General features: G+C 56.1%; 1 protein-coding gene across 1 annotated transcript; it reads left to right on the top strand.

The window, feature by feature from the left end:
* Window positions 1-268: 268 nt before the first annotated feature.
* LOC132222188 (ral guanine nucleotide dissociation stimulator-like) lies at window positions 269-12,620 on the top strand. Its single transcript, XM_059677097.1, has 8 exons — window positions 269-412; window positions 8,734-8,949; window positions 9,299-9,402; window positions 9,867-9,936; window positions 10,942-11,004; window positions 11,436-11,507; window positions 12,190-12,311; window positions 12,499-12,620. The coding sequence occupies exons 1-8, from the start codon at window positions 269-271 to the stop codon at window positions 12,533-12,535; spliced, it is 828 nt and encodes a 275-aa protein (XP_059533080.1). The 3' UTR covers window positions 12,536-12,620.
* The last annotated feature ends 725 nt before the right edge of the window (window positions 12,621-13,345 follow it).

Here is a 13,345-nt window from a genome sequence, read left to right as displayed (position 1 = left end):
GGGACACGCTTCAGAATCGCCCAAGAAGCTTAAAAACAAAAACAAACTCACACCACACCCCTGATGACAGAAACCAAGAAGGAGATTTAATTGCAATTAAATCTTGCAATATAGCTTGTGCCACCTGAGAGTTTAAGCAGGAAGTGGAACATGCTATGTTTCATAGCTCTGGGGCAATGACATGAGCAGAGGGTTAGGTATCAGGGTCTTGTGTTCATCCTGGTTCTATCTCTGATTAAGAACCCAGCTATCGGCAAGTCAGGTGGTGATGGTGCTTGTGGATATAGTGGTGGTGGTGGTGAAGGTAGTGGTAGAAGTGATGGTGGTGACAAAGGTGGTGGTTATGGTGGTGGTGCTGGTGCTGGTAGTGGTGGTGGTGATGAAAGTGGTCATGTTGATGGTGGTAATGGTGGTAATGGAGGTGGTGATGGTGATGGTGGTGATAATGGTGGTAGTGGTGGTGGTGGTGGTGGTAATGGTGGTTATGGTGGTAATGATGGTGATAGTGGTGATGGTGGTAGAGGTAATGGTAGTGATGGTGATGGTGGTGGTGGTGGTGGTGATAAAGGTGGTGGTGATAGTGATGGTGGTGAAGCAGTGGTGGTGGTGGTGAAGGAGGTGGTGGTGGTGATGGTGGTGGTGGTGGTAGTAATGGTGGTGATGGTGGTGGTAATGGAGGTGATGGTTATGGTGGGGGTAATGGTGGTAGTGGTTGTGGTGGTGATGGTGTGGTGATGGTGGTAATGGAGGTGATAATGGTGATGGTGGTAGAAGTAATGGTGGTGATGGTGATGGTGGTGGTGGTGGTGGTGGTAATGGAGGTGATGGTGATGGTGGGGCTAATGGTGGTAGTGGTTGTGGTGGTGATGGTGGTGGTGGTGGTGGTAATGGAGGTGATGGTGATGGTGGGGCTAATGGTGGTAGTGGTTGTGGTGGTGATGGTGTGGTGATGGTGGTAATGGAGGTGATAATGGTGATGGTGGTAGAAGTAATGGTGGTGATGGTGATGGTGATGGTGGTGGTGGTGGTAATGGAGGTGATGGTGATGCTGGGGCTAATGGTGGTAGTGGTTGTGGTGGTGATGGTGTGGTGATGGTGGTAATGGAGGTGATAATGGTGATGGTGGTAGAAGTAATGGTGGTGGATGGTGATGGTGGTGGTGGTGGTGGTGGTGGTGGTGGTAATGGAGGTGATGGTGATGGTGGGGGTAATGGTGGTAATGGTTTTGGTGGTGATGGTGTGGTGATGGTGGTGGTGGTGGTGATGGTGGTGGTAACAGAGGTGATGGTGATGGTGGGGGTAATAGTGGTAATGGTTGTGGTGGTGATGGTGTGGTGGTGGTGGTGGTGGTGAAGGTGGCGGTGGTATAATGTTGTGGCATGAGGCTCAGGTCATTAAGATTGAGGACCCTGATTTTCTGTGATGTTTCGTTGCCTGATGATCTCTGTCTAATCCCTAGCCCTTAGCAAAGCCTTGCAGTGGAGTAGATGGGCGGCCAATCTCCATACGAGCCCAGATTTTGTACAGGAAGAAGGCTGCACTCCTCTCCGGGTCAGCATGGGGTTGCATGGGCGATGCATGTGGGGGAGACAGAGGAAGCCATGAGAACCCCAACTGCTGGGAATTTGCAGAAATCCAGAGGTTACTGTGTGCAGTCAGAAGCAGCGAGCTGCCCACAGACATCAATGTGCTAGGGGTCCCCACAGTGCTGAGCGAGGAAAGAGGAAACAGATCTAGACGCACATATAAATGTCTGTCTCTCCCTCTCCCTCTCCCTCTCCCTCTCCCTCTCCCTCTCCCTCTCCCTCTCCCTCTCCCTCTCCCTCTCCCTCTCCCTCTCCCTCTCCCTCTCCCTCTCCCTCTCCCTCTACCTCTCCCTCTCCCTCTCCCTCTCCCTCTATCTCCCTCTACCTCTACCTCTATCTCTATCTCTACCTCTATCTCTATCTCCCTATCTCTATCTTCTCTTTCTGTCTCTATCTCTATCTCTGTCTCCATGCATCACAATGCCATCTATGTAAGGTAAGCGCGCACACACACACACACACACACACACACACACACACACTGCATGTTTTACAAACATTAACAGGGACAAAGGGTACTCAGATGCATTTTAAGCAGGTGCCAATGAAGTGGGGGAGGGGGGAGAATGAATAGAGAATAAGTTTGAAAAAGAAAACCCACCTCAAATAAAACAAGAGAGGCCGTCATCCAGCAGGGACGGTGTGCTATGAGCTGAGCAGATCCTAAATCCTGGTCCGGAAGATTGAAATGAATAAGGTGAGTAAGATCACATAAAAACGAGCGGCCTTTGGGCCTTTCATGGGCTGCGGGAGGTGGGGCAGGGGAGTGTGGCCCTGGGCCCAGTGCTGGCGTCCTTCTCGGGCTGTGCTGCAGGCCATCAGGAAACTGCGTGGGGCGGCGGCCGTGGTCACCCGAGTCGGTGTTTGGAGGAGAGAGAATACCATCAGCACAGGCACTTGGCTCCTGACCGGACGACCTGCCGCGTGTCTCCCAGCTTCACCCCACTCTCAGCTCAGGGGCTCTGAGAGGCTGGAACCCAGCAAAGCAACTGTGCTGGTTTCATTGGTGTGGCTGCTTCCCACGTGACGCTGTAGAAACCGAAGGACAGGGCCCCCGTGCGGAGTGACAGCTCCACCGGGACACACCGTCCTCCAGGTGTCCAGCACTCTCTCAGTGTGGCCAGGCATCGCCGCCTGCCTGTGGCCCTGGGTCACCGCTGTCATCTTTATCGTAAACATTTCCCAGGTGGCCTCAGCGTTGCTCCTGGGATCACGTGTGGACAGGCCTCTTCCACCTGTGGCCCCGGCAGCATCTTTATGGCCACTGAACCCTGCGCTGTCCTGGCTCTGGGCTGCGATGACCGGCGGAGAGGCCAGGGTGGTGCCTGGCGGTGGCGCACACAGCAGAGTTTCCGGTGGGCCACACCGGTGGGCTGGTATTTTTTAATGTGATGTATTTCTTTGTCGCCGTCTGCCCTGCCTAGGTCTTCGAGGACAGTGGTTAGGTCTCCTTCCTACTTAAAACTCTGCACAAAGTAGGCATCTAATTTTTAGCTTTTCTACCGCAGTGCTGAGGGAAACCAGAATAGGTCACCCAAAATAGGCTTTTGGACATGACGGCTATTCTGAGCTGAAGGCCATGAAAGCAGCCCCTCCCCCTTTCTGTCACAGGCCGGGGAGGGTGCGGGGTGGGTGTGTGAAGGGAAAGTCTCCTTTTCCTGGGGACAGAGCTGAGCTCAGAGGCAAGCCCCAGGAGCCCACAGTCGAGCCCCAGGAACCACAGATGAGCCCCGGGAACCACAAACGAGCCCCGGGAACCACAGATGGTACCCAGGAACCCACAGAAGAGCCCCGGGAACCACAGACGGTCCCCAGGAACCAATAGAAGAGCCCCGGGAACCCACAGAGGAGCCCTGGGAACCACAGACGGTCCCCGGGAACCACAGACCAACCCAGGAACCCACAGACGGTCCCCGGGAACCCACAGAGGAGCCCCAGGAACATCAGACGAGCCCTAGGAACCACAGACGGTCCCCAGGAACCAATAGAAGAGCCCCGGGAACCCACAGACGAGCCCCGGGAACCACAGATGATCCCCAGGAACCACAGACGAGCCCCTGGAACTGCAGACAAGCCTTCCTCAGAGTCCCTCCCACAGCCTGCATCGGGAAACGGAAGCTGTGTCCTCTGCCTGCCAATGCGCTAAAATGACCTTTCCCACTGCAGGCGCTTTGAGTTACTTTAAATTGAGATTTTTTGTCACGTGGCGTGGGCTACACGTGTTAATAAACCACCTGATTTTGTCTTGTTAGCACCCAGCTGAGAGCCTGGGGTGGGTAGAGGACAGTTTTGCGTCCCCTCCAGCGTCCTTCTGAGATGAAAGGTGCCGGCAGCAGCGGGAGAATCGCACTCTTCGGGAATCCCCTCGGCACCACAGCTGAGTGAAGCTGCTCCCTGCACAGAGGTGTGCTGAGTGCATGCTCCGCCAGGTCCTGCTGGGGCTGCAGTCACACCAAGGGCCTGCCGCCTGGCCTCTCCCTGCCAGGTGGCGGGCGGTGGGACGCAGAGATGGAGTGTGCAGACACTTTGCCAGGAAACTAAGGCAGGGAGTGGGCCGGGCATTCGGCTGGCCCTGTGGTCATGTGGGTGGAGCTGGTCAGGCAGCGGGAGCCCTGGGCCAAGTCCCTACAGAAGGGGAACCCAGCCTTGTCATTGCAGGGCCGCAGGACAGGCCTGGGCAGCCACAGCGGGCGGCCGGGCCCGAGGGCACCGCGGCAAGTCTGGCCTTCACCCTGAGGGACAGGAGACCCAGCGGGGCTCTAGCAGAGGGAGCGTGCGATCTGCGCCGCTTTAGAGGTGACTCAGGGTGTTCTGTTTGGGTGCCATGTAGCGATGGTTAGGAAATGGACCCTAAACCCGTGGGAGGCACACAGGACCCCGGGTGCTCCTCCGGGGCTGGCATGACTTCCCGTGGCGTGGCGTGGGCAGTGTCTGTGGAGCGGGCCTTCCCCGGAGCTCACAGTGAGGGCCCTGTTGAACCCATAACCCAGCAGACGTCCCCTCACACTTCTGTGTCCCACGGTCCCTGCACACCCAGCTTCTCCAGCCCTGCGGCCTGGTTCTAACACCTCACCGGTTCCCTTTGTAACCGCATGCTCACTGCCTGCCCGAGAGTCACAGCCTGACCAGGGGGAGTGGCCACGGTGGGTGGGTGGGCGGGGGGGGGCAGGTATGAACCAGAGGTTCCGAGGATGAGGCCGGGCTGAGTCCCCAGGGGAGAGCGCCAGGGACAGGTGGACTTTACAGCCAGGACACGGGGGCGCCCGCGAGCCAGCCCTGTGCGGAGCGCATTCTCTCATTCCATTGCCACAACCACCCTGAGAGTAAACACGTCTCTTACTAATATTCATCTCATTGTGCAGCGGAGGAAACTGAGGCAGGACCCAGGCCAGACCAGGATGGGAACTCAGGCAGTTGTCACTGTCAACCAGCCGACTTCGACTGGGGGGGCACCGGGCAGTGACCGAGACGTCTGTGATTGTCACACTGAGGGAGGTGCTCTGACCCAGTGAGCAGAGGCCAGGACTGCTGACCACGACAGCGCCAGGGCGTCCCCACAGCAGAGGCTCCGGCCCCAGACGCCGGTGGCAGACACTGCCCTCAACACTGCCCTCAACAGGTGCTGCCACCTCCAGACTAATCACCGTCACCCCCCCCCCCCCCGCTTTCTCCTGCCCCCTCTCCTGCAATTGCTCACTCAGTCCCCAGGCTCAGGTGCCCTCTGTGCCTCCCCACCCACCGCACCCTCAGTCTCATGGGTGGCGGATAATAACTGCTCAGGAAACAGATGCCCGAGGTGCACAGTGTCTGATGGGTCCGTGCACCTGGGACAGTGTGAGGGAGTGTGACAGGGAGGGGCTGCGACAGGGTGGCCGCCACAGACGGTATGACAGCCTCGCACTGCGCAGTGCGGAGAAAGGGCATGACCAATAGCGCAGGAAAGGAGAGCGAGCGGCCCTGAGGGTGGCCCGAGCTCGGGCTGGGAGGAAGCTCGTGCTTCCTGCCCCCGGAGCGGACCAGCCTGCGGCAGCAGCACCACCAAACCAAGTGAGGTTTCCAGTGCGCTCCAGCCCATGGCTCCCTGTTCCAGGGGACGCCATATTAATTCAGTGAGTCTGCTGGGCGGGCCCAGGAGGTGGGCAGGGGGGGGCTGCGGGAAAGCGGGCATGTGTGGGCATCAGGAGAAGGTGGAGCAATGAGCAGTGCTCCTTCTCCCCCAGCCAAGCAGTGCCAGTCCCGGACCCGGAATGGGTGCACACGCAGGGCCCACTCCCCGGGGAGAGGCTGCAAGAGTCAGGCCTGGGGACAGGAGGCGAGAGGGGGATCAGTCCCGGGCGGGACACGTGCAGGGAGCCCTTCGCCTGAGGCGCTTACACACTTTACAGTCCCTGAAGGAGGACGGTTGGACTCCCCACCCCGCCCATGGCATCCTACAGGAGCTCCTCTGCGGACGGGGGCAGGGGGTGACCGTGGGCGTCACCGCCAAAGACGCCCCACTCAGACCAGCAGAACCACCGGCTCACTCCTCCGGCCCTGAGCCGGGAGCGCCAGGAGCTGCCCTCAGCGAGGGGACCCTGCAGGGGCAGAGCTCTGGCGACATCTGGGCTGGCTTTTGCGGAGTCTGAGGAGGAATCGCTCTTGGCTCCCGGGGCTGTTTATAGACTTGCAGGGCTCTCTGAGTGAGGGGAACTGTGCCAATCGAACGCCCGCCCCTTCCCCAGTCCCGCCCATATTCTCAGCAGAGTTTAATGACACATAAGTGGGCCCCGGAAGTTTCCACACCTCCAGGCTCCTTGAACTTTGGGACAAAATGAAACTGATATTCAGGCCACTTCGCTTTGATAGATGCTACTCAGTTGTTTTGATTAAAAACAAATCCACCTGCACTAGATGTTAATAACAGGATCATCTGTGTCAAAACGTCCCCCCAATGGCACGCTGTTCCCTCACCCTCTGGGGGAGTTGGCTCATGAAACAGCGGGTACAGGGCTGCTCCGGAATGACACTCCAAGAATGGGGCGTCAGGGACAAAAAGTGCCATTACCTGGGCTGTTTGGAAGGTGGAGCAGTGCGCCCCCTGCTGGACACCTGTGGTCGACACCACGGCCCTTTGGGAGGAGCGCAGCCAGGTACCGGGTGAGGGTGAGAGATGTAGGACTGCAGGCTGGTGTCCCCGCCAGGACACCCAGATAAAACATGGGAAACAGATAATTACCTTTTTCTCGGACATTTACGTTAGCAGTAAAACACGCCGGGGCCCGGAGAGACCATGCACATTCAGCAACCATTCACCTCGTCATTGCTACTTTCTAACGTAACTGAGGGGACCAAACCTCATCCGCCGGTCCTCCGGTGGCGTCATCTCCAGGTCCTGGGTGGGCCCGTTTAAGCCGATGACGTGCAGGGAGATGCTGGGGTTCTCACACCCGGCCTGGGGGGACTAGAGGACGGGAGGTGAGGCCATCGCGGCCTGGCCGGAGCCGGCCTGGGGAGTCTTCCCAGGGCACAGGCCCCGGGGCCTGCAGCTCAGAGCTCAGGAGCAAAGCTTGCTGGGGGCAGGCTGCTCCTGCGTGAGCCAACCACTTCTCCTCGCGGCTGGAAGCCTGCCCTCTCCTCACTGAGCCCAGCCCTCCCCGCCACCTGTCATCACCAGGCCAGCACCACTCCATTGGCTGAGCCCCTGGGAGTGGGAAACAAATAGATAAGGAGAAGGAGAGAAAATTCTGGAAGTGGAGACGATGGTGATGACGGCGTGGCCCAGCGGTGGGAAAACGAAGTCCTTTGAAAGGAACAGAAACTCCTCCCTCTGAACCCTCACTCCCTCTGTCCTGGGACCAGTGGCACCAGCAGGAAGGGGAAGGGGACTATGTGTGTTGCACCATCTGCAGGGCTGTGGGTGGGACTGAGGGAGAAGCTCAGGTAGAGGAGGATACCCGCCCCCCGAAAGGGCAGAGTCCGGTGGGTGGACCAGCTCATGGCTCTGATTTGGCAGAAGCATCATGGGGCAAAGAGCAGCTGAGTTCTGTGGCCAGAATATGGTAACTTTCCATTAAAATATGAAATCTCAAACCCTCAGTGATCTGGGGTTTTATCAATCTGACTTCTGAACACCTGTCCCAAAGCTCACTGTAAGGTCAAGGCCCTCACTGTAAGGTCAAGGCCCTCACTGTAAGGTCAAGGTCCTCCCTGTAAGGTCAAGGTCCTCCCTGTAAGGTCAAGGCCCTCCCTGTAAGGTCAAGATCCTCACTGTAATATCAAGGTCCTCACTGTAAGGTCAAGGTCCTCACTGTAAGGTCAAGGCCCTCACCCCTAGATTAGGGCTTCATCTGGTAAACCACTCCAGCTGTGGGTGGATAGTTGAAGGTCAGACAGCCAGGCTGTAGAGTATGTGTGTGTGTGTGTGCGTGTGTGTGTGTGTGTGTGTGTGTGTGTGTGTGTATGTGTTGAGAGGCTCGGCATCATACAGCACACTTACTTAGCTGTATCTGGCTGTCACCCTGGCCTTTCCATGGGTTTGGTGGATGACAAGCCAGAGCTGGAGTAAAGGAATTCTGTCAAAAGGCACATCCCTGTCACGCGCTGACACCCAGGTGCCCTTGGGACAGGAACACAGCAGAGACAAAGCTCTGGCCTGGGACCCACGCGTCTCTACCTGGGACCTTGCTAGACAGTGGCCCCATTTTGGAAGAGCCTCAGGAATGGGTCTGTGTACCAGCTGCTATGGACGGAGTGTCTGTGTTCTTCCCGAATGAAAATGCGAGGCCCCGGCCCCCATGGGAGGGGGTCTGCAGGTGGGGCCTTTGGGAGGTACCTGGAGTTAGATGAGGTCATGAGGTGGGGCCCGATGATGGGGTTTGTGTCCTTAGGAGGAGAGGAAGACACCAGAGTGCTCTCTCTGCCAAAAGAGGACACAGGAGGGGGTGGCTGGCTGGAAACTGGAAGAGATTCTAAGCAGAACCGACTGCATTGGCAGCTGCCTTAGACCCCCAGCCGTTAGCCCATGAGGAACCATGTCTATTGAATGTCATGTTTGTTACAGCTGCTGAGCTGACTGACGTGTACCACCTATCCTCCCTCCTGCAGCAAACTCCCCACTGAATGTCGGGGGTGTCTTGTTTACAGACATGAGGCTGCCCTTTCTCCCCAGGAGCTGTTCAGGAAGGTACTGCCCCACCAGTGCCTGGACTCCGTCTGGTCCCAGAGGAGGAAGCCTGGCAAGGAGCACGTGGCCTCCACTGTCAGTGCCACCCTCAGACAATTCAACCACATGGCCACCTGTGTGATCACCACCTGCCTTGGGGACCCAAGCATGATGGCCCAGGACAGGGCCAAAGTGGTGGAGCACTGGATTAAGGTGGCCAAGGTCTGTGGGGGCAGGCCGAGTAACGTCCCTATGCGGAGCCTGGAAAAATGCCTCTGCTGCTTGGTCAGCTCTCAGAACTGAGGCCAGAGGTCTGAGCCCAGCACAGCCTCCATGTCCTCTCTACCAGGGATTCGTGCACCTTGATGCCCAGGTGCCTGTGTTGGGAGGCTCACTTGGTACCTGGCTCCTTCCTTGGGTTGAGCTGGGACCCTCCTGGCTGTGAGAGTTGGTCTTTGGCTGCTATACGTGCCCACCCTGAGCATTGGTCCCACCAGGGGGGGTTCATTCGAGGGGGATCGAAGCACCAGCTGCAGCTCCCACCTCACAGCCCATGTCTCCCCTTCCCCAGGAGTGCAGAAGCCTAAGGAACTTCTCCTCCCTGCACACCATCCTCGCTGCTCTGCAGAGCGTGGCTGTCCATCGTTTGAAGAAAACATGGGGGAAGGTTTCCAGGTGCGGAGGCCTCTCCCATCAGAGGAGGCATGGGGAGGTGTCACCCAAATGTCTCCCAGTGTCCCCTCACCTCCTGGGAGGCAGCCCACCATGGGGACAGGGACTGGGCTGGTGGGCGGGGTGACTAAGGCTCCCTGGGACTCAGTCCCCTGGCTCCGCTTCAGGAATCAGTTTGCTCCAATGTCAGAGACAGCACTGAGCCAAATGGGCGATTTTCAAGTGTTTTCAGCACCTGAACCGTATGCCCAGTTCAAACCCAAACTGGTCAAAACAGAGCTGCTCCACAGATATGGAGAGGGGTCCAACGTGACCCATATGAGAGCCCTGCCCCAGTCCCAGGGAGACCTTCCTGCTCAGAGGAACCCTGAGGCAGTTTGAAACATGACATTGTCAAAAAGAATTGGCCCTGAACCCGTCTCCCCCATCTTTCAAAAAACATGTCTTTCCTCTTTCCATCCACTCAGGAAGCGGGCACTGACTATGAAACAACTCTGCATGAAGGACAACATACTGAGCAGGGAACAGTTCATCAAGGTAGAGGGAGCCTGGAGGTCTGCAGAGGGGAAGGCATAGGGAAGGGGGAACTGCACAGTATGGGGCTGGGGTAGTTTGTCACTTGAAGAGTCTGTGAAAATGTTCACTCTCTCGGTCCCAGTTACCAGGAAGAGGGATCTGTTTGGTTTATGGGCAGGTGGTGGGGGGCACTTTCAAGGGCCAGAGGCCCCGTTCATGGCACACAGGGTGGTGGCCATGCTGTTCCAGGACTGGGTGCAGAGCTGGCACATTGAGCGGGTCTCTGGCTTCCATGCTGCCCCCTCCCAATTGCACTTAGCTTCTTCCAGGCTGTGTGGTGAATGGGAGGGTGGGGGAGGTTTCTTCCCCAAACCAGCCCATTCTGTCCTCAGGATGCCAGGGCTCTGCTCCCACTTCTGCCTTCTCCACCCCTGCAAGGGGAGCGCCCTTCCTGCCCAGGATGGGCCCCGAAGGGGATTCCCATGGAAAGGGGAACAAAAGGGCTGCTTGGCCTCGGGTCCTACTGTCTGGGCCAGAGACAGAGGGGTCTGCTCTCTGAGACTTCCCACTGCGCCCCTGGAGCACTCCCTGCCAATCAGTCTCCTTGTGATTGACGCGGGGGGGGGGTGACCACCCATGCTACAGGCCTCACCGGGTGTCATGAGTTCAGGACAGAACACGACAGTGCAGAGCTCCCTGGCCTGTGCCACCGGGAGGGCTGAGGGTGAGAACATTGATGACAGGAATGACACTGAGTCCTCAGGAGAACCTGAGAGCTTGGAGGAGGTCTCCCACTTTCCAAAGGAGGGAACGGGTCAAGGAGGCCAGGCCCAAGCCTAAGGTCACACACACCTAGTGAGCGTTGTAGCTGGGAGTCGTCCAGAAGCAGAGCATGCTGCAGTCCCGGTGGCACTGGTACCAGCTGACTTGGGTCAGAGGGCCAGGGTGTGAGGTCAGGGCTGGTGGGGAAATGGGGTGAGGTGAGCATGACCTCAATGACCCTCTCCTCCACCCTGGTGGAACCAGCCTTCCAGGTATGCCACTCTGATGTCCCATGTCCCTGGATCCAAGCTCAGGCTGCCCAAGAAGGTGAGTGAGCCTGTCTGCGGGTGCTTAGGGTCATAGGAGGGGGATCTATCCTCTCAGCTGGAGGCTTCCAAGTCAAGAAAGGGAGGCCTTCCTCCTCCAGCCCCACCTCCTGTGCCCACAGAACCTGAAGCCCTCCCTTAGAAATGACCAGGAGGAGGGCCTGGGGCAGGTACCTGCAGGCTGGACATGGGGGTGGGTCTGGCCCAGGACCGCTGACCCAGTGACTTGCCCAGAGGTGGTCCAGGGAGCTGACCAAGAGGAGTTCCTGGAGCGTGAGGGAAGAGACAATTGAGTGGAGGCCCGAAGGGACCTGGGCTGCTCCACATGGGAAGCCTGGGTGGCCAGGTGGCTGAGGGTGGGAGGCTTTCAGTAGAGAGCCCGTGGGGCACCAGGGAGCAGGGGCTCATCCCACCCTCACCCTGTTTGTCCAGTGTGTTCCCTTCCTGGGAGAATACCTTAAAGATCTGAAGGTGATGGACAGCATAATGGAGGATGATCAGGAGGTGGGTGACCTGGGGCCTGACTGGGGTGACCAGGATTGACGTTGGGGACAGAGAGCCCCCATCCTGAGCTGTGAGTTCTCAGCACTGCCTTCCCTTGGAGCTGGAGCAATAGGCCCATCATAGTCATCCTTGTCCCCGCTCCTTTGGAGCCCAGAGCCTGGCCTTGATCCCAGTCCTGCCTTTTCCTGCTTCCCATTCCCTCCTGGGACCTGGTGGTAGTGCACCATGAGAAGGTTGGGCAGAGGGGGCCAGTCCTAGCTAGGGGGTTCTTTCTCATGGACCTTGGATATCTGCCTTTTAGAAGAGTCAGATCAATTAGCAAAAAAGGAAAAGGTTAGCAGCTGTGGCACAGCCTGCGGGGCAGGGCAGGGAGTGAGAATCATAGACGCCTTGGCCAGCACACTCCTGGGCTCCATGCCCTGCATCTTCCATTTATTGGGAGAGTTTGATATCAGAAGTGGGAGACCCCTCCAGTTGGTGTGTGTGGGGAAGTGGCGTGGAATCAAGGATAATATCTTGGAGGAAGAGCTGTTAGTGCCCACCTCCGAGCACAGGAAGGGCCTGGATGGAATTAGGGAGGAGGAGGGTGCCCCTGTGTGCAAAGACCCAGGACCAAGCTCCCGCTCCACCCTTCACCCCCTTTGGGGCCATGTCTGCATCCTCTCCTTCCCTCTGGCCTCAGGTGCAGAGAGTTTTGGAGGAGATAGTGCTGCTACAGGAGGCTGCACACAAATACCAAATAGAGCCTGAGGGGCAATTCCAGGCCTGGTTCTGGGCCGTGAAACGGCTCAGTGAAAATGAGAGGTGAGGCCGGGCCGGAGTTGGGCAAGGGCTGGGCTAGACTCTTTCTGCTGGTCGGTCCAGAGAACCTGTGTCCATGGTTCCCTGATTCGCCTCCCCCCAGTCCTTGCTGTGTAGCAATTCCTGGGGCTCCTGACACTGGGAGGGACACCTGAGGTTGGGAGCTCACAGGTGCCACTCTCTCCTGCAGTTACATCTGGTCCTGCCAGCTGGAGCCACAGTCCTAGATGGCCAGGGGAATACTCACCCACGGAGGCCAATGCATGATACACTGCAGATCGGAAAATTTTTCTCATCATAACATTTATATTTAGATTAAGAATATGTATACAAATATTTATATTTATCTCTGCACATACCCTAATAATACATGTAAATATACCCTTACACATAGTTCTAAGTAATTTTGGTAGTTTATGTTTTGTAAGTTTTAAGAATATTAAAGTTATTTCTTTTCTTTTTTTTTTTTTAAAGATTCTTGCATTGTTTGGGAGATGAGAAAAGAACTAGTTTATTGATCTCAAGGGTAACCATTAAAAGAATAGTAAATTAATATAAAAAGCTAACATATGAAGAAGAATGATGAAAAGACCCCCAAAGTATTTGGAAATTAAACAATCCATTTCTGAAACGATTCATAGAACAAGAAAATATCGAAACAAATAATTTAAGAGACACTACAAACTAAATGATAATAAAAATTTAGAACAAGTAGAGGCTATAAGTGCTCAGAGAAAAATTTACTATCTTAAATGCATACATTTACATATACATATATCTCATATTTTTTATTTCATTGAAATAATATGGTACATATTGCAATGTAACAAATTTTGTCTTTCAACAACTCAAAAAATTTAAAAGTTAAAAAGAAAAATGTTATGCAGGCACTGGAGTAGAACCAAGTGAAAACTAAAGAATCAGACAATTTTTTTTTCTTTCACAAATGTGAAAAGCCACTTCCCCATGATTTTGCCTCTTGCTTATAAATGCCCATTTACGACCTCTGTGGACATTCTTATATGCTAACAACCTAC

This window comes from Myotis daubentonii, chromosome 19, assembly GCF_963259705.1.
Source record: "Myotis daubentonii chromosome 19, mMyoDau2.1, whole genome shotgun sequence".
Lineage (NCBI taxonomy): Eukaryota > Metazoa > Chordata > Mammalia > Chiroptera > Vespertilionidae > Myotis > Myotis daubentonii.
Note: the sequence above shows the minus strand (reverse complement) of the source record. Positions and strands in the feature narration are given on the sequence as shown.